Source organism: Vipera berus (assembly GCF_964194415.1).
Source record: "Vipera berus genome assembly, chromosome: 4".
Classification (NCBI taxonomy): domain Eukaryota; kingdom Metazoa; phylum Chordata; class Lepidosauria; order Squamata; family Viperidae; genus Vipera; species Vipera berus.
In genome coordinates this window covers 56,215,707-56,240,030 of record NC_138206.1, presented here as the reverse complement: position 1 = coordinate 56,240,030, position 24,324 = coordinate 56,215,707, and the positions used below count along the sequence as shown (strand labels likewise).

The 24,324-nt window shown below is 39.7% G+C and overlaps 1 protein-coding gene across 4 annotated transcripts in view; it reads left to right on the top strand.

The window, feature by feature from the left end:
- BRWD1 (bromodomain and WD repeat domain containing 1) overlaps positions 1-24,324 on the top strand; it is a 79,872-nt gene continuing 55,548 nt past the window's right edge. For 2 of the 4 annotated variants that reach the window (XM_081326227.1, XM_081326226.1), the window contains exons 1-13: positions 1-313; positions 543-601; positions 735-764; positions 931-990; positions 3,250-3,400; positions 8,391-8,489; positions 9,185-9,345; positions 12,612-12,833; positions 17,310-17,410; positions 17,692-17,762; positions 18,194-18,294; positions 22,605-22,645; positions 23,642-23,740. In XM_081326227.1, the coding sequence (XP_081182353.1) occupies positions 160-313; positions 543-601; positions 735-764; positions 931-990; positions 3,250-3,400; positions 8,391-8,489; positions 9,185-9,345; positions 12,612-12,833; positions 17,310-17,410; positions 17,692-17,762; positions 18,194-18,294; positions 22,605-22,645; positions 23,642-23,740 (1,349 nt within the window). In that variant the 5' untranslated portion in view covers positions 1-159. Of the gene's footprint in view, positions 314-542; positions 602-734; positions 765-930; positions 991-3,249; positions 3,401-8,390; positions 8,490-9,184; positions 9,346-12,611; positions 12,834-16,589; positions 17,209-17,309; positions 17,411-17,691; positions 17,763-18,193; positions 18,295-22,604; positions 22,646-23,641; positions 23,741-24,324 lie in introns of those variants that run through there. The other 2 variants (XM_081326228.1, XM_081326229.1) reach the window with 2 other exon arrangements.

Here is a 24,324-nt window from a genome sequence, read left to right as displayed (position 1 = left end):
TAATGGCAGCAACGGGGCTGGAAGAGATGAATCCGAGACGCGGCGGCTAGGGTGGCGCGCGCAGGAAAGCGCCCGCGCGCGCGCGCCCGCCGGATCGTTGTCCCTCCTTAGACATACATAGACATAAGAACGGAGGGGGAGGGGAGCGCTAGCAGGTTTATGTCGAGCCAGGCCTGGGCCGCCGCGCCAGACAGAGCACTGAATCTTAATCTCGATCTGGCGACAGCGGCCGCTACGGAAATGGCCGAATTGTCGAAGGCCTCCAATTCTGCCTTGGCCGCTGGCGGTCTCTCTGTGTCGCTGATTGAATCAGGTAAAACAAACCAGTGAGCGCCGTCGCGAAAGGGGACGGGGAAATAAATCTAAGAGGTGGACGAACCCAGCGTCTCACTTCCCTGCCCCTCCGACGCCGCCATCTTATACTCGTGATCCTGATTATGAATTACAGTCACCTAAGGGGATCTCCCACCCCCTCCCCTCTCTCACCCTCCTCCAACTGAGCTCAGCTCTGAAATTCATCTCTCTCTCTCTCTCTCCCGCAGAACTGTATTTCCTCATAGCTCGCTTCTTGGGCGCTGGGCCTTGTAGAAAAGCAGCCGAGGTGAGTTCTGAATCAGCGCTCTACTTCTCGGCTACCCCCAATAAAAATTCAGAGTAGCCCCCTCGTTTTGGCCAGCAGCCGCGTGTTGTTTTTTTTTTAAATTTTAAAGATGTGGTTCTTCCTTTCCCTACAGGTGCTGGTGCGAGAACTGGAACAATACCAGGTCTGCTTGACTTGTTTTAAAATTCTGTTTTTCTTTTGTGACCCTCAAATTTTGCTCATAGTTCTTGATTTTATTTATAGACATGTCTTTTAAAAGATACTAGTGCAAGCATCCATCATAACTTTAACGTCTTTTTCGTGTCCCCCTTTTTCCCTTTGAACTTTAGTTGCTTCCTAAACGATTGGATTGGGAAGGAAAAGAGCATTACAGACGTTATGAAGACCTGGTGAGATATAGTTAGTTTAGAAATGAACTATAAAAGTGCATTTATTAAGATAACCATTGCACTATTAATCATCCTACTTTGACGTGTTATTTTGCTAGACAACAAAACCCATAAATGGGACTGCAAACTGAGAATGTTGTCATCACAAAGGAGATGGAGTTTGTGAGACACACAGAGGATGAGTTGTGAAACAATATCCTTGATGCTTTTGCCTCTCTGTCTTTCAAAATGAGAAAATATAAAAAGAGACTTTTTTCCTGATTTGTTCAGAAATTTCTTAAATAATTTTAGTTTAACAGGGATTACTATTAATTACTATTGCAAAAACAAATTTCTTGTTTTTCTTTGAAGACATTTTGCTTCTCATCCAAGAAGCTTCTTCAGCTCTTACTGGATGGTGGGGAATGAATCCAGTCATTGATAAAGAGCCTTGAATGAGAAGCGAAATGTCTTCAAAGAAAAACAAAGTCCAGTTGCCTATTGAAAAAGCACCTTTGGGACAACCATGATCTGGATGACTTGAGAATATCCATAGACATTATTTCTGGTTAATTTAAATTTCTTCGCTTTTGAAGATGTATTTATTTTCACTCATAACCTGGATCATTTTGTATTATGTGCTGAAGAAGTTTGATCTCTGTTTCTTTGTTCTAAGAAAGTGCTGCTTAGTAGTCTTGTTGAATATTTGTGCACTGATTTTATTTATTTATTTATTAATGGGATTTATATCCCGCCCTATCTCCTGAAGGACTCAGGGCGGCTAACAACAAAACATATAATAAGTACAGAAATTAAGATAAAAATAAAATTAAAATCATCTGTGCAATAAATTAAAATTAAAAACTAAAAATAAATTAAAAATTGTAAATATAATTAAAATGCCTGTCAGTCCAGGTCAGACTGGTGGAATAGGAGTGTTTTGAGGCTGCGGTGAAAGGATTGGAGATTTTGGGCCATCCGAAGCTCAGGGGGGAGCTGATTTTAGAGCTTTCAGGGAGAAAGGGATTCTTAGTGAGATCCTTATCATTTTCTTTCTCTCCATTTCTTTCCTTCAAATGATACACAGTTTAAATATTAAACTCTCGGTATATTCTGTTATGAAATCCATGTTCTGTTATGAAATCCATGTTTAAAGGAAATGCCACTGATTGTATTGAGCATTCATTTAATATATTGAGGCTAATACAGTTATTGTATCCTGTGGTTTAGCAGTGGTTTCATTTTTTTCTTGAAGTTATGAGACTTTTTTAAAACAAAACTTTAAAAACATTAGAATTTAAAGATTTTTTGTCTTTATAGGATTTCCAATGAAAAATACAGTACATAAAAACTGAACTGCCAAGTTTTAGTAATTTATTATTAGAAATATGTGTATCTGAAATTAATGAGATTTCTCATTTGGTTCCATGCATTTAACTTCAGAAATAATTAATTTTTCTACTTTAATGTAATAGCTTCTTAATCCTGAATTTTCTTCTTGCATCTCTCTCTGACATTATTATAGTAGATAAATGTTTCAAGAATAATCAATTCAGTGGTTGGTTGGTTTGATCACAAAAGATTCTCTTGAGACTAGGTATTTTATACTTAAATTGTTTCAAAACCAGATCAATGTGCTTAACTTCATGTTGATATGAAAAGCAAAATAAGGTGCACACTTTAAGGTGTTTCATTGCAGCAGTGAAACTCAGATGGTAGTGCCAGATCAGGAAAACACATTCATATGAAGTAAAAATTACTAAATTGAAAAGTTTTTAAAAAATAAAATAGTTTTGGTCAGAAAGGTATTAAAAGAAGTGATGACAGAGATTTAATAGATAGGGTCCCACAGCAAAAAAAATGTTTTCTGCCCTTGAAGAGGTATCCTCTGGGATGTTTCAGAGTTCAGATTTAGGGCAAATTATAGAGGTATGATTGGTCCTGATTTTATGTAGATAATGATAGTGAAAAACAGCGATTGTTGGCTTTTGATATTATGTTACTATTATGTATTCTTGAGTATTTCTGATAGAAGGCAACCATGTAATTAATTTGAAGTTATTTTGTTATAGGCAATCTAATCTAAAGTATCTTTTAGGGATAGGGTGAAATAATGTAAATACTGAAATGGTGTCGCTTTTTTAAAAGGCTAAAATATGTGATGTCAAGTGTTTCCAACAAAGAAGGGATAAATAATCGTTTCTGAAGTATTTAGATTATATAAACAATATCCTAATTGAGTTACATTAGCTTTAATTTTTAATCTTGTTTTCATGTTAGGTGTTATCTAACAAACATGTGGCTCCAGATCATTTGTTACAAATTTGCAAGCGAATTAGTCCTATACTGGATAAGGAGATTCCACCCAGCATTCCAAGAGTGAATTCATTGTTGGGTGCTGGTAAACAGTCCCTGCTGCGAACAGCAAAAGGTATATTAAGATTTTTGTATAATGCATTCTTCATTAAATTCTAATCAAATATGTCTGAGCTTAGTATATGCAAAAGTGCACATCTTAGTTTTCCAAATAAGGATGAATATCTTTACCAATTTAATCAAAACTTATTGTTACACAGTTTGAAGTGTTACACTTCTGAAAATACAGTACATTTCTTTGTAACATTTCATAGTGTTGAAGCATAGAAAAAGTGACAGACCATATAGCAGCAGAGTTCTCTAAGTTGTTGCAATAGTTACTTCTTATAATGCTTTTTGAAAAATAATTTGTGCTTATTTTTAATATATGCTTATTTAATATATACTTATATACTTATTTTTTAATATATAGTCTTAGCTTAACAAACTAAAGATATTCCATATAGAGCAGGGGTGTCAAACTCGCAACATCATAAAATGTGCTATCTGGACAATATCTAGATGATTAGCCTGTTCTTCCCTCATCTCCCTTGGGAAGTGAAGGCCAGAAGTAAAACCAGAAATGGACAGTTGGGCCTCATCAACCATTAGTCTTCCTGACACCCAGGTTTCCACTCTGTTTGATTAACCTTTTCATTTACAGATTCCTTGGGTGGTTTTGGTGCAGGCCAGGAAGGCTGTGGCTTTTCTTGGAAATGCTATGTCAGAATCCATTTATATCATATTCATAAATGGAATGTTTCAAACATTATTCCATGGATTCTGCCATCTCCTGAAGAGAAGAGAATAGATGTGTATTGAACCGGCAATAGGCATTTCAAAGGAAAGGAGAAGCCTTTTGAACTGGGGAAACAAAAGGGGGGGCTAGCATCTGGTTTTTGTCACGGAAGACAGCAATAAACAGGAAGAGTCCTAAGTTCCTTTTTCCCACGAGATGGATGATACATACGAGAGAAAGAATCGGGGACTGACCAAATGGGGGTTAAGGGGGGTTAAACCGGGAACTCTTTATAAGGGTTTACTTCGTGGAATAATATTAAGTCCTGTCTCGTTCCTACAACCAAGCATGTCATAGTAAAGATTCTTTTTGGAATAGATTTGACTCCAAGAATTTTGTCTTCCTAAGACGTGGTTTGGGGTGGGTCCTGACATGCTAATGGAATTGCCACAACAGGTTGGGTGTGCACATCTGGCATTTTCTAGAAACAGTCAGATTCTAGGTTGCCCTTCCAATGGATCAAATGATACCTATGCCCCTTTGTCTAGAGTCCAAAATTTCTTCGACTTCCTTACCATGCTCCATAACTGGCGGAGCCAATGGGTACTGGGAGCATGTAAGGCTAGGAGGGCCTTCTTTGACTAGCAACGATGAAAAACTGGGTGACTTGCACAGATGGTAATAATTGCAAATGAATGTCTACAGGATTAATCTGCTGGAGGACCTTAAAAGGCCTTGTGAAGTTTGCATCAAGTTTCTTAGAACAGGGCTTTTCAACCTTTTCACCCATTGTACCACTTTTAGGATATGGCAATATCTGATTACCACCAGTCACCTAGCAAAGTGTCAAAAGCTTGATGACCAAAAAAAAAAGGAAAAAAGTGATGAAGTACAGGTAGTCCTGGACTTACAACAGTTTGCTTAGTGACTGTTTGAAGTTACAATGGCACTGAAAAAAGTGCCCCCCAAGCCACAGCCGAGCAGGACACCTGCCTGCCCGCCTGTCAGAGGTTTTCATTGTTGTGAACATTTCTGTTGAGGATTGGCAGCGGGGGTGGGGTGGGGAGTTTGGTTTTTATCCCCACCCCATCTGCTGGGTGGTTGCAACAGGTTTTGGTCACTTCACATGACCTTGGGACACTGACTGTCATAAATATGAATCAGTTGGCAAGCATCTGAATGTAAATCACAAGACCCTGGAGATGCTGCAACATTCCAGCTGATCGGTGCTTCTGGGCTCAGCAAAAGCGCCAGGATCAGTGCTGAGCTCCAGCTGGAACCTGGTGCTGATCCTGGCGGTTCCGCTGAGCCCTGACAGCCCTGCAGCTCCAGCCATCTCTCACTTAGGCTTGTGCAGTGCTGCCACCAGTTCAGCTCATTCTCTCCCACTATCACTTTTCTGGGATGGTCGCGTACCACCTGCCGGGTGCCAATGTACCACAGGTGGTACCCGTACCACTGGTTGAAAAGCCCTGTCTTAGAAGGCCTAGCAGAAAACAGGAATTTGATAGAGAGTCAGACTTTGTTCTCTTCAGCAATCAAGTCCTTCCTGCTGATGGGCGTCTGCAGCCTTCTTGTAAGACTAGATAATTCAGTTTGCTCTTTCAATAGGATCTGGGCAGCCGGTTCTTGAAAAAATCTGGAACAGAGCCTTTCTCCCACAATGCACTCAGATGTCTCCCATGCAAAGTTTAAAAGGGAGTCATAGCAATCGGTGTGTGCGGAGCATTATTCTATGAAAATTTTGTGAAGGGAATACAATAAATGTCTGCATGGTACTGATTGGAACCTCACTGGTTGGGTTTGGAGAACTTAGGTCTTATTTCTTTGGGACAAAGGGGTTGGGCAATTTTGAAGATGTAATAAAACCTTTTTGCTGATTAGAATCCAAATACTGTTTCAAAGTTGATAATTCTTTTTCTGACATGGGATGTTGCTCTTAGCAGAGATTTTGGTCCCTTGGGACCAAATCAGTTGCACAATCGTATGGGGAAAGGACTGATGGCTCTTTTTCCCCATCTACAAAGTCTGTGTACTTGGATGGCAACTTTGCCTCTTCGTCCTTGGAATTTTTTTTTCTCTGTCTCAAAGAGGAAGTTGCTTGTACATGATGGAATTGGCAAGGTGGAGTGGGAAGAGACAGAATTCCTGTCTCCTCTAGTCTATTGCGGGGTTGTCAAACTTCAGCCACACTGATCCTAATATGATTGGGATGTGCAGGTGACGCACGACACAAAGGGGCAATTCTTCTGCATGCTTTGCTATTTTTAGTTGTGGGGCCAGTGTAGTCTGTGAGATTGGACCTGCTCTTACGGGTTCCCCATCTGTTGTTTCAACTTGCACAGGAGCAGCAAGACTTACTATAAGGATTTACAAAGCTTCAGTTGTTGCTAATTTCTTCTCACCCAGGGGGGGTAAAAGTAACAGAATCAAAGTAACAGAAATTTTCAACAACATAGCTTGATTCAAATGGAGTCAAACCCTATTTAGTCTCTCACATGTTGTCATTTCCCCAGGCCTGAAGTCTGCACTCAGGGCAGTGTTCTCGCACACCCTGGCTGGATGACCTTTCTTCTCTTGTGAGGGCCTTTGGTTGGGCAGGTTCTTACTGTATATCCAGGCTCTCTGAAATAAAAGCAGAGTGCTAGGTCTCCACACCTCTGTCTTTCTTCAGCTGCTGTTCTCTTTGCTACCCTTATTTGCATGGCTTCCTCTTCCCCCAACTCAGTTCCTGTCGGCATGAGTGGAGAGAAGGCTTGAATAGTAAGTTGTTGATCTCAGTTCTTTCTGAATTTCCTCCAGGCATCAAATTTCTTCCAGGTATGCGTTGATGATCACACAAAGCTGATGAAGCTGGTCTAAATTATGGGGAGCTCCTTGTCTTGCCAGCTTGATGGTGATTTTAGTGTTTAGCTCTTGTCTATACTGAGCAATTAGGGCTACTTCGTTCTATTCCAGATCTGTGGATTTAATCTGAATTCGGCTAAATACAACCTGAACCTTCTGTTACTCTGTTTAAGCTGATGGATCTGGAGGATAGCTGTCACTATTATTGGATCTCCAAAACAACCTCTGAAGTTGTCCATGAAGTTTTGATAATTATCCATAATTGGGTCATTGTTTTTGATGATTGGGAGCTGCTGACACTGTTCAACAGATTCAAGATTAAGAATACCCTTGAGAGTCAGTTGAAAGTTCCGCCACTCAGGTTTTTGTACCTGTTGCACTAGCTGAAGTATTGTTGCTCTCGAATTGTATACTTCATTCTCTGTTCTATTCTGTCTCCATAGCACAGCATCCATTATTCCTTGGTGTGCTGCTGCTCCCACTTGGGCCTCAGTTGCCATCCCATAGTTGTTGCTCTCTGGTGGAAAAGGTGATGTGCATGAGATGTCAGATGCAAACAACTAGATCCACAGATGAGTTTTATTGCTTAAGCCTAATACATAGGAATCTTCTCAGATTGACAGTTTGCACCAAGGTGCAAAGAATAGATAAGGTTCAACAGCGTTCAAAACTTTCCCTCTTATTCCAGACTAATTTCCCTTTTGACTCCTCCCCTTAGCTTGCACAGTCTTTCTCCAATAGCCAAGTTAATTTATAGTTAAACAAAACTTTGATGCTATTTTATAAGAGCGTTTCTTTCCATTGTTGCTGCTATCCCTATTACAAACATCCTATCTTTCCTCAGCCTCTTTAAAGCAAAAAGGTAATATAGCTGTCAGTCCCAAAATTCTCTTTCAGTTCATTTTCACATGCATGTCTGTCTCCTTAGATGCAGTTAAGGACTGACAGAGTTATTTTCATACAATGGAAAATGCTTATGTGTAACAGAGTAAATATGGTTTAAAAATTGAGATAGAGCATTAAAAGACATAAGATTACTCCAGTGGATGTTGCTAGTAACCAGGATTGAGTTAAATCTTGGAATTGAGTTAAATCTTGTAAATGTTTGCAGTCTTAGTGTAATGTCTTAACAGATTGTTTAGGCATAATTATAATGATTACCATAAAATATTTTCCCATGAGCCTAGCAGTCTTTTAGTCATCAATAGAGGTTGTTAAGTCAAATGTGAAAATACTGTGTTAAGTAGGCTATTTTTAAAGAAGATTGAATTTGAAATACTTTTTACGTTTAGCCTGTAGGTTACACACATTTTTAAATTCATAAAATCCTCATATGATATATATAGAATATTTTATATGTAAAAGGTATATTATTGCAAAGCTCTAAAGACATTTTTGAAATGAGCGTTGGTGTCTCTTTGGTGACTGCACTTGAACAGTTTTTTAACAGGTTTTATACAACTAAAATACACTTTTACAGATTGCAAATATACAAATTGGAAAGGCTCAGGTATTGCTGCCCTTCACAGAGGGAGACCACCTGAAATACCTATTAACTGTGGCAGAAAACCAAGTCTAGGTAAGTGAATTTTTTTTATTAATATCCCATGCTCACACTTGTTGTTTTTGTGCATGCTGTTTATCTTACTGAAATGTGTTATTAAGTAATATAATTACAATGATTAGATTTCAAAATATTAGAAAGGTACACTTGATATGAACAATCTTAAGTTAAAAATTACTGGAAAAAGTTACAGAAAACTGCATGTTTTGTACTTTTCCATTATCTGTTAACTTTTCTGTTACTCTTTGCTCCGAAACCTGAAACCAGAACCAGCAAAATTTTCTACTTAATTAATTCCCCCACCTTTAACACAAACATATTGTCATCTTAGAGTTATTATAACAACCTAGGAGGGAAAGTAGCTGCCAAACTCAAGAATTCCCCTTGTCCAATTGCAGGGCTTATAATTGCTTTGACTTGATTTCTCGCTAAGCAGCTTTTTGAGACACGGCTATTGCTCAGTGGTTGTATACATGCTTTGTATGCAGGAGATCTGTTCATACAATTTGAATAAAAATGAGACATAATGTCACTCAAAATAACCAGTGTCAAGCTCGATAGATGAAAATGTAACCTGTTGCAAGGGAACTTTGTTTTTTCCGTATTAGTTATTGCAGCCTATATAACCATTGATCAGATATCCTAAATATAACATAATCTGAGTATTACCTTTTCACTTTTTAAAAAAACATAATTTTTTCCTGTTTTAGTGGAATTAAATTATGCAAAACAGTTGATTGGATGTACACGATTCAGTTGTTCATTCCCAGAAAATATGTACCAACATATAAAGATGCATAGACGGATTCTTGGTCATCTTTCTGCAGTCTATTGTGTAGCATTTGATAGGACTGGACATAGGATATTCACTGTGAGTTTATTTATTTATTTGATAAATGTATATGATTGCCTGATAGATATAGAGTTCTTGATGACTAACAAATACAATAAAATTATTAAAAGCAATCAAAAACATACATATGTGCACAGAGCAAAATGAGCTCACCCAATATCTGGATCCTACACTTGAGGAAAAAGCTGGGTCTTTAATGCCTTTTGAAAGGCCAGCAAAATTAATATCATCCAACTCTTGGGGGTTCTGATTTTCTCCTGGATCCCATTGGATAGCATTGTTTCATAGAGGGAGCCTTATTGGACCTCATAGGATGAGCAGAGATCATTGGAAACAGGTGGAGATAAGTTTGTTGTTAAAGTTTTATTTGGAATTTAATAGAAAATGGAGAGAAGTGAACTAGCAATTGATATTAGGTACCGTATATACTTGAGTATAAGCCGACTCGAGTATAAGCCGAGACCCCTAATTTTACCCCCCAAAACTGGGAAAAGTTCTTGACTCAAGTATAAGCCGAGGCTGGGATCCGCCGAGTGGCTTTCAGCACTGGAGAAAATGCAAAATCGCTCGAGACCAAACTCGAAGGAATCAGCTGCCGGTGGGAGCGAGGCGATCCGTGCGGTCCCGTGACAGCCAGTCGGGCAAGCAACGCGAAGAGCGGCAGGGCTTTATTTTTGCACCGTGGAGCTCCCCCTCCCCCTCCTCCCAAACTCCCCTTCTCTCCCCCTTCCCCCCACTTCCCAGAGCTGAATACAGGGTATTAACCGGCGGCGGAGGCTTGCAGAACGGCGGATTGAGCCTCTGTCGCCGGCGGCTGGATCCGCGCTCCGCAAGCCTCTGCCGCCGGCGGAGGCTGGATCCGTGCTCCACAAGCCTCTGCCGCAAGCCTCTGCCGCCGGCGGTTCCAGCCTCCGCCGGCGGCAGAGGCTTGCGGAGCGCGAATCCAGTGGGGGGGAAAAGCCCTTTAGCAGGATTTGCCTGCATGCCGGCGGAGGGTGGATCCGTGCTCCACAAGCCTCTGCCGCCGGCTGGATCCGCACCCTGCCGCCGGCAGAGCCTTGCGGAGCGCGGATCCAGTGGGGGGGAAAAGCCCTTTAGCAGGATTTGCCTGCATGCCGGCGGAGGGTGGATCCGCGCTCCGCAAGCCTCTGCCGGCGGCAGGGCGCGGATCCAGCCGGCGGCAGAGGCTTGTGGAGCACGGATCCACCCTCCGCCGGCATGCAGGCAAATCCTGCTAAAGGGCTTTTCCCCCCCACTGGATCCGCGCTCCGCAAGCCTCTGCCGGCGGCAGGGCGCGGATCCAGCCGGCGGCAGAGGCTTGCGGAGCGCGGATCCACCCTCCGCCGGCAAGCAGGCAAATCCTGCTAAAGGGCTTTTCCCCCCCACTGGATCCGCGCTCCGCAAGCCTCTGCCGCCGGCTGGATCCGCGCCCTGCCGCCGGCAGAGGCTTGCGGAGCGCGGATCCACCCGCTTTGTGTTACCTGCCATGAAACCAGTCCTTGCAGGCGTCGCACTCTATCATGAAGCGGGTTACATCGTAGGGCAGCCAGGCAGCGGAAAGAAGCAGGCAGGCAGGGCACGGAGGTCCGGAGACCTGCCGACGTTTGGGGAGGTTTGGGGAGGTGCGCGCGCACCTCCCCAAACCTCCCCAAACTTCGGCAGGTCTCCGGACGGCGGCGGCTTGGGAGAGGTGCGCGCGATCCCGGAAGCACCGAAGCCTCGGCCGCGCGCAAGTCCTTGGTAAGTTCTTTTTTTTTGTTCACTGGAGTATAAGCCGAAGTGGATTTTTCAGCCCAAAAAGTGGGCTGAAAAATTCGGCTTATACTCAAGTATATACGGTAATTGCTGAAATTGAAATTCTGGCTTAGTTGGGATTTGGTATTTAATTTAATACAGACTATGGTGAAATATACATTTTCTGGTAAAGTGACTTAAAAAAAATATGTTACAAGACTAGAAGATTTCAGTGAAACAGGAAGTATGCCAGCTACCAGAATTTGTATTGGTGGATATTGAGACAGGAAGAAAGCATCCATAACCATCTTGACTGAAATCCAGATCTGTCAAATCATTTTAGAGTAGAGTCACTCATTTTTATTAATATTCTGAAATCTTGATTTAAATGTGTTTCTGTTTAACCAAGTTTGGGTACAATGGACCAGATTTGAATTTAGGCTTCAGCTCTGAAATAGTGGTTCAAAAAACAATTTCCATTGTTTTTTTGAAGTCTGTCCAGACAATTGATGCAATTTACATCAGTGAATGTAATTTATTTCATAATGTAATGGATGCATTTATGCCCATATGCATATTTCTGTAATTTTGTTAATGCAAATTACAAAAATATCAATTTTGTAATTTTATTAATTACATCAATTGCACAATTTCAGATTTAACAAACATTCAGCTTTATTGGACAGTTCCACTTTTCCTGAGATGATCCATTAAAGGGAGGTTTTACTGCATATGCAATCCTGGTATAAGAAGCAAATAATACTGTATGATAATTCTTTATGTCCATTCTCAAACCTAAGCTGCTTGAGAGGCATAGGATTCAAAACTTAATTGTTAATTCCACCAAGTCCTATTTAAAACATATTTTCTGTGTTTATTTTATCACTCATTCTGAAACTGATAATTAATTTGGATTGTATGGTTGTAAAACGGGTAGCTATGAATAGAACATTTTATTGTTGCAAGCTTCTCTTCTGTTAAGAACTGTTTTGCTTTTACATTCTCTAAGAAATCAAGATAAGGCTGAGCTAAGGCAACAATAACAGAATAAATGTAAAAATGTTAAAAATATATTATTGGGAAATATATTAGTCTGTGCTAAATTAAATATCACAATGGCAATATATTGATCCATTAGTTACTCTTTTTGTCTATTTATTTGGTATGTCAGCCTATTAAACTTAAATTGTAATTAGGATAGCCAATTACAGACTGTTAAGTTTACATTTTGAAGTATATCATGAAAAATCTATACTGTCATTTAAATAAAGCTAAATTATAAACTGTGATGTACAAACTACAGTGATGTATTCTCAAACATCCTGAACTTGAAAGACCACATTATGGCTTAGCACAATGTGAGGCCAAATAAGTAGATGTTCATTTTGTCTGTTACTCAAATGTATTTTCTTATTTCAAGACCGTTTTATATGTAGAATATTACACATCATTATATTAAACTGCATTTCAGAATAAATTTATATATATTCCTGTGACACATGTAAATTGAAGTGATGATTAGATGCTAATTAACTTTTGTTTTTATTCAGGGATCAGATGACTGCTTGGTAAAAATTTGGTCCACACATAATGGTCGGTTATTAGCTACCCTAAGAGGCCATTCAGCAGAGATCTCTGATATGGCCGTGAACTTTGAGAACACAATGATTGCAGCTGGTAGTTGTGATAAAATTATCAGAATTTGGTGTCTTAGAACATGTGCCCCAATTGCCGTTTTGCAAGGACACACAGGATCAATTACATCTTTGCAAGTAAATTTAGTTATATATGCTTGTTAACACATATTGAAAAATTATTTTTAAAATTGCTTTTTATAGTACATTTGAGATCTTTGTGTGTTTCTAAATTTGTAATTATCAGAAAGTTGCAGTTGTGTAGTTAATGATGTCTGTGAAAATGATGTGAGTTTTCCTTGTTGCATGTTTAATTTGAAATGGTATTTGTAAATTTCTAAAATTATATTTATAGACCACCAAATCCATTAAAATAAGACAGAAAATTTGGTCTAGTGGTTAAGGTACCAAGTTAGAAACCATGAGACCGTGAGTTCTGTTCATCATGTCCAGACACTCACTCTCAGCCCAATTCATCTCACAAGATGGTGGTTGTGGAGAAAATAGAAGGAGAAATAGGTATGTTTGCTGCCTTGCGTTATTTATAAAAAAAAATAGTGTTGTTGTTGTTGTTAGTTGCGAAGTCGTGTCCGACCCATCGCGACCCTATGGACAATGTTCCTCCAGGCCTTCCTGTCCTCTACCATCTTCTGGAGTCCATCTAAGCTCACGCCTACTGCTTCAATGACTCCATCCAGCCACCTCATTCTCTGTCGTCCCCTTCTTCTATTGCCCTCAATCTTTCCCAGCATTAGGCTCTTCTCCAGTGAGTCCTTCCTTCTCATTAGGTGGCCAAAGTATTTGAGTTTTAGCTTCAGGATCTGGCCTTCTAAAGAGCAGTCAGGGTTGATCTCCTCTAGGACTGACCGGTTTGATCGCCTTGCAGTCCAAGGGACTCGCAGGAGTCTTCTCCAGCACCATAGTTCAAAGGCTTCAATTCTTTGGCGCTCAGCCTTTCTTATGGTCCAGCTTTCACTGCCATACATTGCAACTGGGAAGACCATAGCCTTGACTATACGCACTTTTGTTGACAGGGTGATGTCTCTGCTTTTTAGTGTGCTGTCTAGATTTGTCATGGCTTTCCTCCCGAGGAGCAAGCGTCTTTTAATTTCTTGGCTACAGTCCCCATCTGCAGTGATCTTGGAGCCCAGGAAAATAAAATCTGTCACTACCTCCATTTCTTCCCCATCTATTTGCCAGGAATTGAGAGGGCCGGATGCCATGATCTTGGTTTTCTTAATGTTTAGTTTCAACCCAACTTTTGCACTCTCCTTCTTCACCCGCAACAAGAGGCTCTTTAGTTCTTCTTCACTTTCTGCCATTAGAGTGGTATCATCTGCATATCTTAGGTTGTTGATGTTTCTTCCGGCAATCTTAATTCCAACTTTTGATTCATCTAGCCCTGCCTTTCTCATGATGTGCTCTGCATATAAGTTAAACAGGCAGGGCGACAGTATACAGCCTTGCCGGACTCCTTTCCCAATTTTGAACCAATCAGTGGTTCCGTGTCCAGTTCTCACTGTTGCTTCTTGGCCCGCATATAGATTTCTCAAGAGACAAATAAGATGGTCTGGTATGCCCATCTCTTTAAGGACTTGCCAGAGTTTGTTATGATCCACACAATCAAAGGCTTTAGCATAGTCAATGAAGCAGAAGTAGATGTTTTTCTGGAACTCTCTAGCTTTCTCCATGATCCAGCGTATGTTAGCAATTTGATCTCTAGTTCCTCTGCCTCTTCGAAATCCTGCCTGTACTTCTGGTAGTTCTCGATCCACATACTGCTGGAGTCTAGCTTGTAGAATTTTAAGCATAACTTTACTAGCATGAGAAATGAGTGCAATGGTGCGATAGTTTGAACATTCTTTGGCACTGCCTTTCTTTGGAATTGGAATGTAAACTGATCTTTTCCAATCCTGTGGCCACTGTTGAGTTTTCCAAATTTGCTGGCAAATTGAGTGTAGCACTTTTACTGCATCGTCTTTTAAGATTTTGAATAGCTCAGCTGGAATACTGTCACCTCCACTAGCTTTGTTGTTGCTCAGCTTTTCTAAGGCCCACTTCACTTCACATTCTAGGATGTCTGGCTCGAGGTCAGTGACCACCTCATTGTGATTATCAGGGACGTTAAGCTCATTCTTGTATAGTTCTTCTGTGTAATTTTGCCACCTCTTCTTAATCTCTTCAGCCTCTGTTAGGTCCCTGCCATTTTGGTCCTTTATCATGCCCATTTTTGCATGAAACGTTCCTTTCATCTCTCCAATTTTCTTGAAAAGATCTCTGGTCCTCCCTATTCTATTGTTTTCTTCTATTTCTTTGCATTGTTCATTTAAGAAGGCATTCTTATCTCTTCTAGCTATTCTTTGGAATTCTGCATTTAATTGGGCATATCTTTCTTTTTCTCCCTTGCCTTTCGCTTCCCTCCTTTCCTCAGCTATTTGCAAAGCTTCCTCAGACAGCCATTTTGCTTTCTTGCATTTCTTTTTCTTTGGGATGGTTTTGGTTGCTACCTGTTGTACAATGTTGCGAACCTCTGTCCATAGTTCTTCAGGCACTCTGTCTATCAGATCTAATTCCTTAAATCTATTTGTCACCTCTACTGTATATTCAACAGGGATATGATTTAATTCATACCTGACTGGCCTAGCGCTTTTCCCTACTTTCTTTAATTTAAGCCTAAACTTTGCAACAAGAAGCTCATGGTCTGAGCCACAGTCAGCTCCTGGTCTTGTTTTTACTGACTGTATAGAGCTTCTCCATCTTTGGCTGCAGAGCATATAGTCAATCTGATTTCTGTGTTGACCGTCTGGTGATGTCCATGTGTAAAGCCGTCTCTTGGGTTGCTGGAAAAGAGTGTTTGCTATGACCATCGTATTCTCTTGACAAAATTCTATCAGCCTGTGCCCTGCTTCATTTTGTACTCCAAGGCCAAACTTGCCTGTTATTCCAGTTATCTTTTGGCTTCCTACTTTAGCATTCCAATCCCCCATGATGATAAGGACATCATTTCTGGGTGTTAGTTCTATAAGGTGCTGTAGGGCTTCATAGAACCGGTCAATTTCATCCTTTTCAGCACCGGTGGTTGGGGCATAGACTTGGACTACTGTGATATTGAATGGTTTGCCTTGGATTCGAACTGAGATCATTCTGTCATTTTGAGGATTGTATCCCAGTATTGCTTTTCCTATTTTTTTATTGACTATGAAGGCTACTCCATTTCTTCTGAGGGATTCTTGCCCGCAGTAGTATACCTGATGGTCATCTGAATTAAATTCACCCATTCCTGTCCATTTTAGTTCGCTGATACCTAAGATGTCAATGTTTAGTCTTGTCATCTCTTGTTTGACCACGTCCAGCTTTCCTTGATTCATGGATCTTACATTCCAGGTTCCTATGGAGAAAAAATCTTTACAGCATCGGACTTTCCTTTCACCACCAGACATATCCACAGCTGAGCGTCCTTTCGGCTTTGGCCCAGTCGCTTCATTCTTTCTGGCGCTACTAGTACTAGCCCTCTGCTCTTCCCCAGTAGCATATTGGACGCCTTCCGACCTGAGGGGCTCATCTTCCAGCGTCATATCGTTTTGCCTTTTGGTACTGTCCATAGGGTTTTCATGGCAAAGATACTGGAGTGGGTTGCCATTTCCTTCTCCAGTGGATCACGTTTTGTCAGAACTCTCTGCTATGACCTGTCCGTCTTGGGTGGCCCTGCACGGCATAGCTCATAGCTTCATTGAGTTACGCAAGCCCCTTCGCCACGACAAGGCAGTAATCCATGAAGGGGAAAAAAATAGTAAAGGCAGGATATAAAAAAAAAAAATGCCAGTCTAGAACATCCGAATAGAACTTATTGGCTGATTTTGTGCTGAACGTTGCTTTTTTCCATTACTTCGTTAGAATAAAGATCTGCTTGTTGAAAATACTGGTGATGAAGTTTCTATCCTCTTACTGCACCTCTGTTGTGATACCTCAGATATGCTGTAGAACACGGGTGTCAAACTTGCCGTGTCACGTGACGTGTCGCAACGTATCACGACTTTTTTTGCACAGCCGGAGCTGCGGCCTCTGCATGATGCAACCGGCCCGCGGGCCAGCAGTTGGACATCCCTGCTCTACAATATTCAATTGTCTTGAATAGATTTTGAGAGTCTTCATAGGATAAGAAGGAAACCATTTCCTAGTCCTCAGATAGGCTAATAGAAACCATTGTATCATTAGAAAGTAAGCATTGATTTCACTTATTTTACATAGTTTTGGACAAGTGAAGTAGCTACAGTATTACAGAGTGTCATAAGATAGAATTCCAAATTTAAATGTCTAGTATCACATGAAACTAAAACCAGCTCCATTATGACAGTGGCAGAATATGTGAGCCTACTGAGCATATATGTGATTGTAGATCTTATTTGCTGTAGTGTGTTAATAAATTATATCACTTAGTGCTACATTTTATTTTTACTTTTGAATGGTTTTAGAGATGGAGTATATAAATTATATTTAGCTAAGGAATAGAACATGGAAGTTTGTACACTGACAGAAATGCTGGAATTTCTAACATTAATTGAAAACATTTTGTATGTCTGTCTATAACACACACTATGACTGGTTATCTTACAGTTCAGCCCATTAGTCAAAGGTTCAATGAGATATATGGCATCCACAGGTGTAGATGGAACAGTGTGCTTTTGGCAGTGGGATACCACATCCATGAAATTTAAGTATGTATCTATGTTAATTTTTGTGATAAATAGCATGTTTGGTTTGTCAGATTTACTTTTACTTTTCAATAAGAAAATGAATACTCTGTAATTTTTATTACAGAATATAGAAAGTTAACCTTATTGCTACAAAAGGAAGTAAAGAAAAGCTATTTTCTTTGTAAAATAGAGTTGTCTGAATGCATTGGAAATAGGAATTTATTTTTATGAACTGTTAATATAAAATCTCCATACAATTTATAGTGCTACATACATGCAAGTAATTCTTCTTGTCTTTGAAGTAACAGGCCATTGAAATTCATAGAAAAACCTAGACCTGGAGTTCAGATGCTTTGTTCTTCTTTTAGCGTTGGTAAGTATATGAACTAAAGCCGAATGTGTTTGTACTAGTCACTTTTATACTTATCCAATCTCAAAAAATACTATTAAAGGAATCAATTATTTTCTGTGCCCAAATCAGGTACTATTTTCCTTAGTATTGAAATTAAATTGTTTGAACACTGTAGACTTCTGTGTAGATATATGCAAAATTGGATAATGAATAGTCCAGGTGTTCTTAGAATAATTGACAATTTTTCACTAAAGACTTGAAAAAATATTTCCAGATCTGTAGAAATGGATTAGATACAATTCAGGTTAGCTTGAGAGGACCTATTACATTCAGGATAGATTGGTTAATGAACCCATCAACTTCTTTAGAAATAATCCAATTTATTCTGGTTCCAGTCCATAATTTGCATTTGTTTCCTTTCATTGTTTTAAGCAATTTCTTATTTTTTTTAGGTGGAATGTTTTTAGTAACCGGAAGTACTGACCATGTTATCAGAATATATTATTTTGGTTCTGAAACTCCTGAAAAAATTGCAGAACTAGAGAGCCATGCTGTAAGTAATGTAATATTAAAGTTTGCCATAAATTCACATTTTTACATAAAAGAAAGATTTATGACTGTCTATAGTCTAAATCAGGGGCTCCAATCCTGGGTCAGTAGACCGATCCTGGTCTGTGGCATGCCAGAAAATGGGCTAAGAAAACAAGTGAAGCCACATCCGCAGGATGCAGGCAGCATGAAACCATGCTCCCTCAGGTCCGTGGAAAAACCATTCTCCATGGAACTGGCCCTGGTGCCCAAAATGGTGAGGGTTTCTGGTTTAAATGAGGAAAACATTTTATCTCACAATCCAGGTTGAAGTAATTGGTTGTTGTTGTTAGTTGCGAAGTCGTGTCTGACCCATCGCGACCCCATGGACAACGTTCCTCCAGGCCTTCCTGTCCTCTTCCATCTTCTGGAGTCCATTTAGGCTCACGCCTACTGCTTCAGTGACTCCATACAGCCACCTCATTATCTGTTGACCCCTTCTTCTCTTGCCCTCAACCTTTCCCAGCATTAGGCTCTTCTCCAGTGAGTCCTTCTCATGTAGCCAAAGTGTTTGAGTTTCAACTTGAGGATCTGGCCTTCTAAAGAGCAGTCAGGGTTGATCTCCTCTAGGACTGACCGGTTTGATCGCCTTGCAGACCAAGGGACTCGCAGGAGTCTTCTCCAGCACCATAGTTCAAAGGCCTCAATTCTTTGGCGCTTAGCCTTTCTTATGGTCCAACTTTCAGAGCCATACATTGCAACTGGGAAGATTATAGCCTTGACTATACGCACTTTTGTTGACAGGGTGATGTCTCTGCTTTTTAGTGTGCTGTCTAGGTTTGCCATGGCTTTCCTCCCCAGGAGCAAGTGTCTTTTAATTTCTTGGCTGCAGTCCCCATCTGTGGTGATCTTGGAGCCCAGGAAAATAAAATCTGTCACTACCTCCATTTCTTCCCCATCTATTTGCCAGGAATTGAGAGGGCTGGATGCCATGATCTTGGTTTTCTTAATGTTCAGTTTCAACCCAACTTTTGCACTCTCTTTCTTCACTCGTAACAAGAGGCTGTTTAGTTCCTCTTCACTTTCTGCCATTAGAGTGGTATCATCTGCATATCTTAGGTTGTTGATATTTCTCCTAGCAATCTTAATTCCAACTTTTGATTCATCTAGCCCTGCCTTTCTCATGATGTGCTCTGCATATAAGTTAAACAGGCAGGGTTACAGTATACAGCCTTGCCGGACTCCTTTCCCAATTTTGAACCAGTCAGTGGTTCCGTGTCCGGTTCTCACTGTTGGTTCTTGACCCGCATATAGGTTTCTCAAGAGACAAATAAGATGGTCTGGTACTCCCATCTCTTTAAGAACTTGCCACAGTTTGTTATGATCCACACAATCAAATGCTTTAGCATAGCAGAAGTAGATGTTTTTCTGGAACTCCCTAGCTTTCTCCATGATCTAGCATTTGTTGGCAATTTGATCTCTAGTTCCTCTGCCTCTTCGAAATCCTGCCTGTACTTCTGGTAGTTCTCGATCCACATACTGCTGGAGTCTAGCTTGTAGAATTTTAAGCATAACTTTACTAGCATGTGAAATGAGTGCAATGGTGTGATAGTTTGAACATTCCTTGACACTGCCTTTCTTTGGAATTGGAATGTAAATTGATCTTTTCTGATCCTGTGGCCACTGTTGAGGTTTCCAAATTTCCTGGCAAATTGAGTGTAGCACTTTTACTGCATCGTCTTTTAAGATTTTGAATAGCTCAGCTGGAAGTAGCTTTGTTGTTGCTCAGTAATTGGTACAGTGAAGGAAAAAAAAAATTGATCCCCTGCTGACTTTGTACGTTTGCCCATTGACAAAGAAATGATCAGTCTATAATTTTAATGGTAGGTTTATTTTAACAGTGAGAGACAGAATAACAAAAAAATCCAGAAAAATGTATTTCAAAAAAGTTATAAATTTATTTGCATTTGAATGAGTGAAATAAATATAATAAATATAATAAATAAATAAATAAGTACTTGATCCCCTATCAGCAAGATATCTGGCTCCCAGGTGTCTTTTATACAGGTAACAAGCTGAGATTAGGAGCACTGTCTTAAAGGGAGTGCTCTTAATCTCAGCTTGTTTACCTGTATGAAAGACACCTGTCCACAAAAGCAATCAAATCAAATTCCAAATTTTTCCACCATGGCCAAGACCAAAGAGCTGTCCAAGGATGTCAGGGATAAGGTTGTAGAACTACACAAGGCTGGAATGGGCTACAAGACTGTTGCCAAGCAGTTTGGTGAGAAGGTGACAACAGTTGGTGTGATTATTCACAAATGGAAGAAACACAAAATAACTGCCAATCTCCCTCGGTCTGGGGCTCCATGCAAGATCTCACCTCGTGGTGTTTCAGTGATCATGCGAAAGGTGAGGAATCAGCCCAAAACTACACGGGAGGTTCTTGTCAGTGATCTCAAGGCAGCTGGGACCATAGTCATCAAGAAAACAATTGGTAACACCTACACCATGAAGGACTGAATCCTGCAGCGCCCACAAGGTCCCCCTGCTCAAGAAAGCACATGTACAGGCCCGTCTGAAGTTTGCCAATGAACATTTGAATGATTCAGAGGAGAACTGGGTGAAAGTGTTGTGGTCAGATGAGACCAAAATCGAGCTCTTTGGCATCAACTCAACTCGCCGTGTTTGCAGGAGGAGGAATGCTGACTATGACCACAAGAACACCATCCTGACCATCAAACATGGAGGTGGAAACATTATGCTTTGGGGGTGTTTTTCTAATAAGGGGATAGAACAACTTCACTGCATCAAAGGGATGATGGATGGGGCCGTATATCGTCAAATCTTGGGTGAGAACCTTCTTCCCTCAGCTAGGGCATTGAAAATGGGTTGTGGATGGGTATTCCAGCATGACAATGATCCAAAACACATGGCCAAGGCAACAAAGGAGTAGCTCAAGAAGAAGCACATTAAGGTCCTGGAGTTGCCTAGCCAGTCTCCAGACCTTAATCCCATAGAAAATTTGTGGAGGGAGCTGAAGGTTTGAGCAGCCAAACGTCAGCCTTGAAACCTTAATGACTTGGAGAGGATCTGAAAAGAGGAGTGGGACAAAATGCCTCCTGAGATGTGTGCAAACCTGGTGGCCAACTACAAGAAACGTCAGACTTCTGTGATTGCCAACAAGAGTTTTGCCACCAAGTAGTAAGTTATGTTTTGGGAAAGGGGTCAAATAGTTATTTCACTCATTCAAATGCAAATCAATTTGTAACTTGTTATTCTGTCTCTCACTGTTAAAATAAACCTACCATTAAAATGATAGACTGATCGTTTCTTTGTCAGTGGGCAAATGTACAAAATCAGCAGGGGATCAAATATTTTTCCCCCCTTACTATAATTGGATGTAGAACAAGTAGGATCTTTATTTCTTATAAAAAAGTTTAATCATGCAGCCATGATCATAATATACTCAACTTGAAAGTAGCCTATGGTTAATAGGACTTGCTTTCTTATAGACAACAGAATGGGAGGTAGAGGAGATCTGAAGTGTTAAAGAGTTAAGTTCATTTGTGTTCTTTGTAAGTTTGTAGTTTAATTACTGTTAAGGGCAACTGAACTACAAAATGCTGCATTTGTACTGTTCGAAAGTAGAAAAATTAGCTTTTTTAGAAAAATTAAATTTGTGATAAGATGCATTAATGCAGCAAATACTAGATTCTATTGAAGTTGGGTGGTCAATAAGTTTCAATAATAGTAATAATCTTGATATTTTATGCATCTTCACAGTTTTCCTCCTATTTGATTTTGCTTCTGGTGCCTTTTTTCCCTTTGCATTGGCCTAGAAGGATGTCTTCTAAAAATATTTCTTAAAGCAAGATAGGGAACCTTTGACTCACTGGAAAGGGATGGAATCGAGCATCTAAAAGCTGAATAATTATTCAGAAGGACATTTTGTGAAGAAATTAGTGCAGATTCATTCATAATTATTTATTAAACTTGTACGTGGTCCAACTCTCAAGGTCTCTGGGAGATCATTGAAATTTTGAATGCTCTTGCAGTTTCAAAAGCCTTCTCATAAACAAGATATTTATACTGGGATTGTTGCTGAAGCAAAATGTAATAGTTTTTGTGTTCTGTCAAGAAGCTCTTGAAACAGATAATGGAGTGGGATTTTGATTTAGCCCTTTGCCTCTGGATAGGTGGAAAGCAGTTGGTTCAAAGTCTGGTGTTTGGACCATGATCTTTTTTTTTTGCTTTCATTAAATAAAAATTGGACTATTTCCAAATTTGAATACATATCACTTGAATTTTATTTTAACGTGTTTCTTGTTTCAGGACAAAGTTGACAGTATTCAGTTTTCAAACAGAGATGACAGGTATGTTTATAAAGATTGTTTTGTTAAATGAACTGTGTTAAAATAAGCCAGCATTGTTTTAACATTCATAGAAGATAAATGTTCTCTATGGATTTTTTTGGGAACAGGAAGTAGCATGTAAATGAAATCCAATGATTACAGATCATTTGTCCAGAAAATAGCTTGACGTGCATATGACTCACAATTGAAGTATCAGAAGTTATTGAATATCGTGCTGGAATAACTTGTAGTTTGGGAGGAGAACTTTATTGAAGTCAGAAGGTTACTCATTTGTAGTAGTAAAATCTATCAAAGAAACCTATTTAAAGTATATTATTTGGAGCAGTAATCTATATTTCATAGTAACAAAGCCATAGAAATGTGGTATGGTTGGGTAGGAGAGTACATGAAAAATGTGAATAATAACCCCTAATACATACATTACAATTTGTACTTGCGAGTTGGAAAAAATGTGTGGACTATATGTGCCTCTACCATGGCAGTTGTCGGACACCCTAGTTTTAGAAGATACTGTGCTTATTATTTTAAAAAGTACAGGAATGAGATGCCTGTATGCTTGGATCTCACATAGCAAGGTTATTGTACTTTAATGGCAGAGGAATTTATTTGTCCTGTCCTACTTCAGAGTTGTAGCTACCATCCTGTGGACAGAATAGAAATAAATATATTGAGAGAGAAACGATGGTTCAGGAGAATATCTACTCTCTTTTGATGTAGGAATATGTAGACTGGGTTGAGAGCATTTCTTAGACAAAATATTGGTGGGCCCCTACTGTACGATGTGGTGAGCAGTATATATTTATATCACGAAGATTTCTATGCTCATAAGAAACATGCTCATAAGAAACATTGGAGGCCAAATTTGTGGGGGGTATTTAGTTACTTTTTATATATGCAATATGCATGGATTCAGCATTTCAGAAAGATGCTATTTATAATATGAACAATTGATTTCTATTTTGTATATCACATAGTCTTCTTTAAATTTATGTTAAGGTTCATAAGTGGCAGCAGAGATGGAACAGCCCGAATCTGGAGATTTCAGCAAGCAGAGTGGAAGAGCATTTTGCTGGATATGGCTGACAAATTACCAACGTAGGTACACCTTATTTGTGAATACTCAAGCTGGAGGTTGACATTATCAGCATTAAATGAATTTGAAAAAGATTGTATTATTGTAATTTGGAGGAACCTTCTAAATACTTAGGAGAAATGATTTTTTCCCCAAAAAGTATATAGTTTGGTAGAAGGCCATTTTAGTTTAAAATAACTCTTGGTTTATATAGCTTGATATTTTTAGAAAAGTTTGGTATGCCGTTTTTTGTAAAGGTGTTCCCAATATAGAGTGACTTCTGCATTAATATTTTAAACTTTATTCATCATATTTATAGCCCATCATAATTGTACACTGACTCTTGGTAGCTCACAAACATAAAAGAAAAATAAAACAGTTTTTATAGAATAAAACCAACAATCAAAATAGATAAACTTGTTAAGTCAATGCCCAAACGCCTTCCAGAAAAGCTCCAATTTAAGAAACTTCCAGAAGGCGACCACAGTTGGGACCAAGTACAATTCTAACGGGAGGCCATTCTAGAGGGCTGGGCCAACAATAGAGAAATAATACTTCTGAGCCTTGGCCATCCATAGGAGACAACCAGCTGTTTCTCCCCATATGA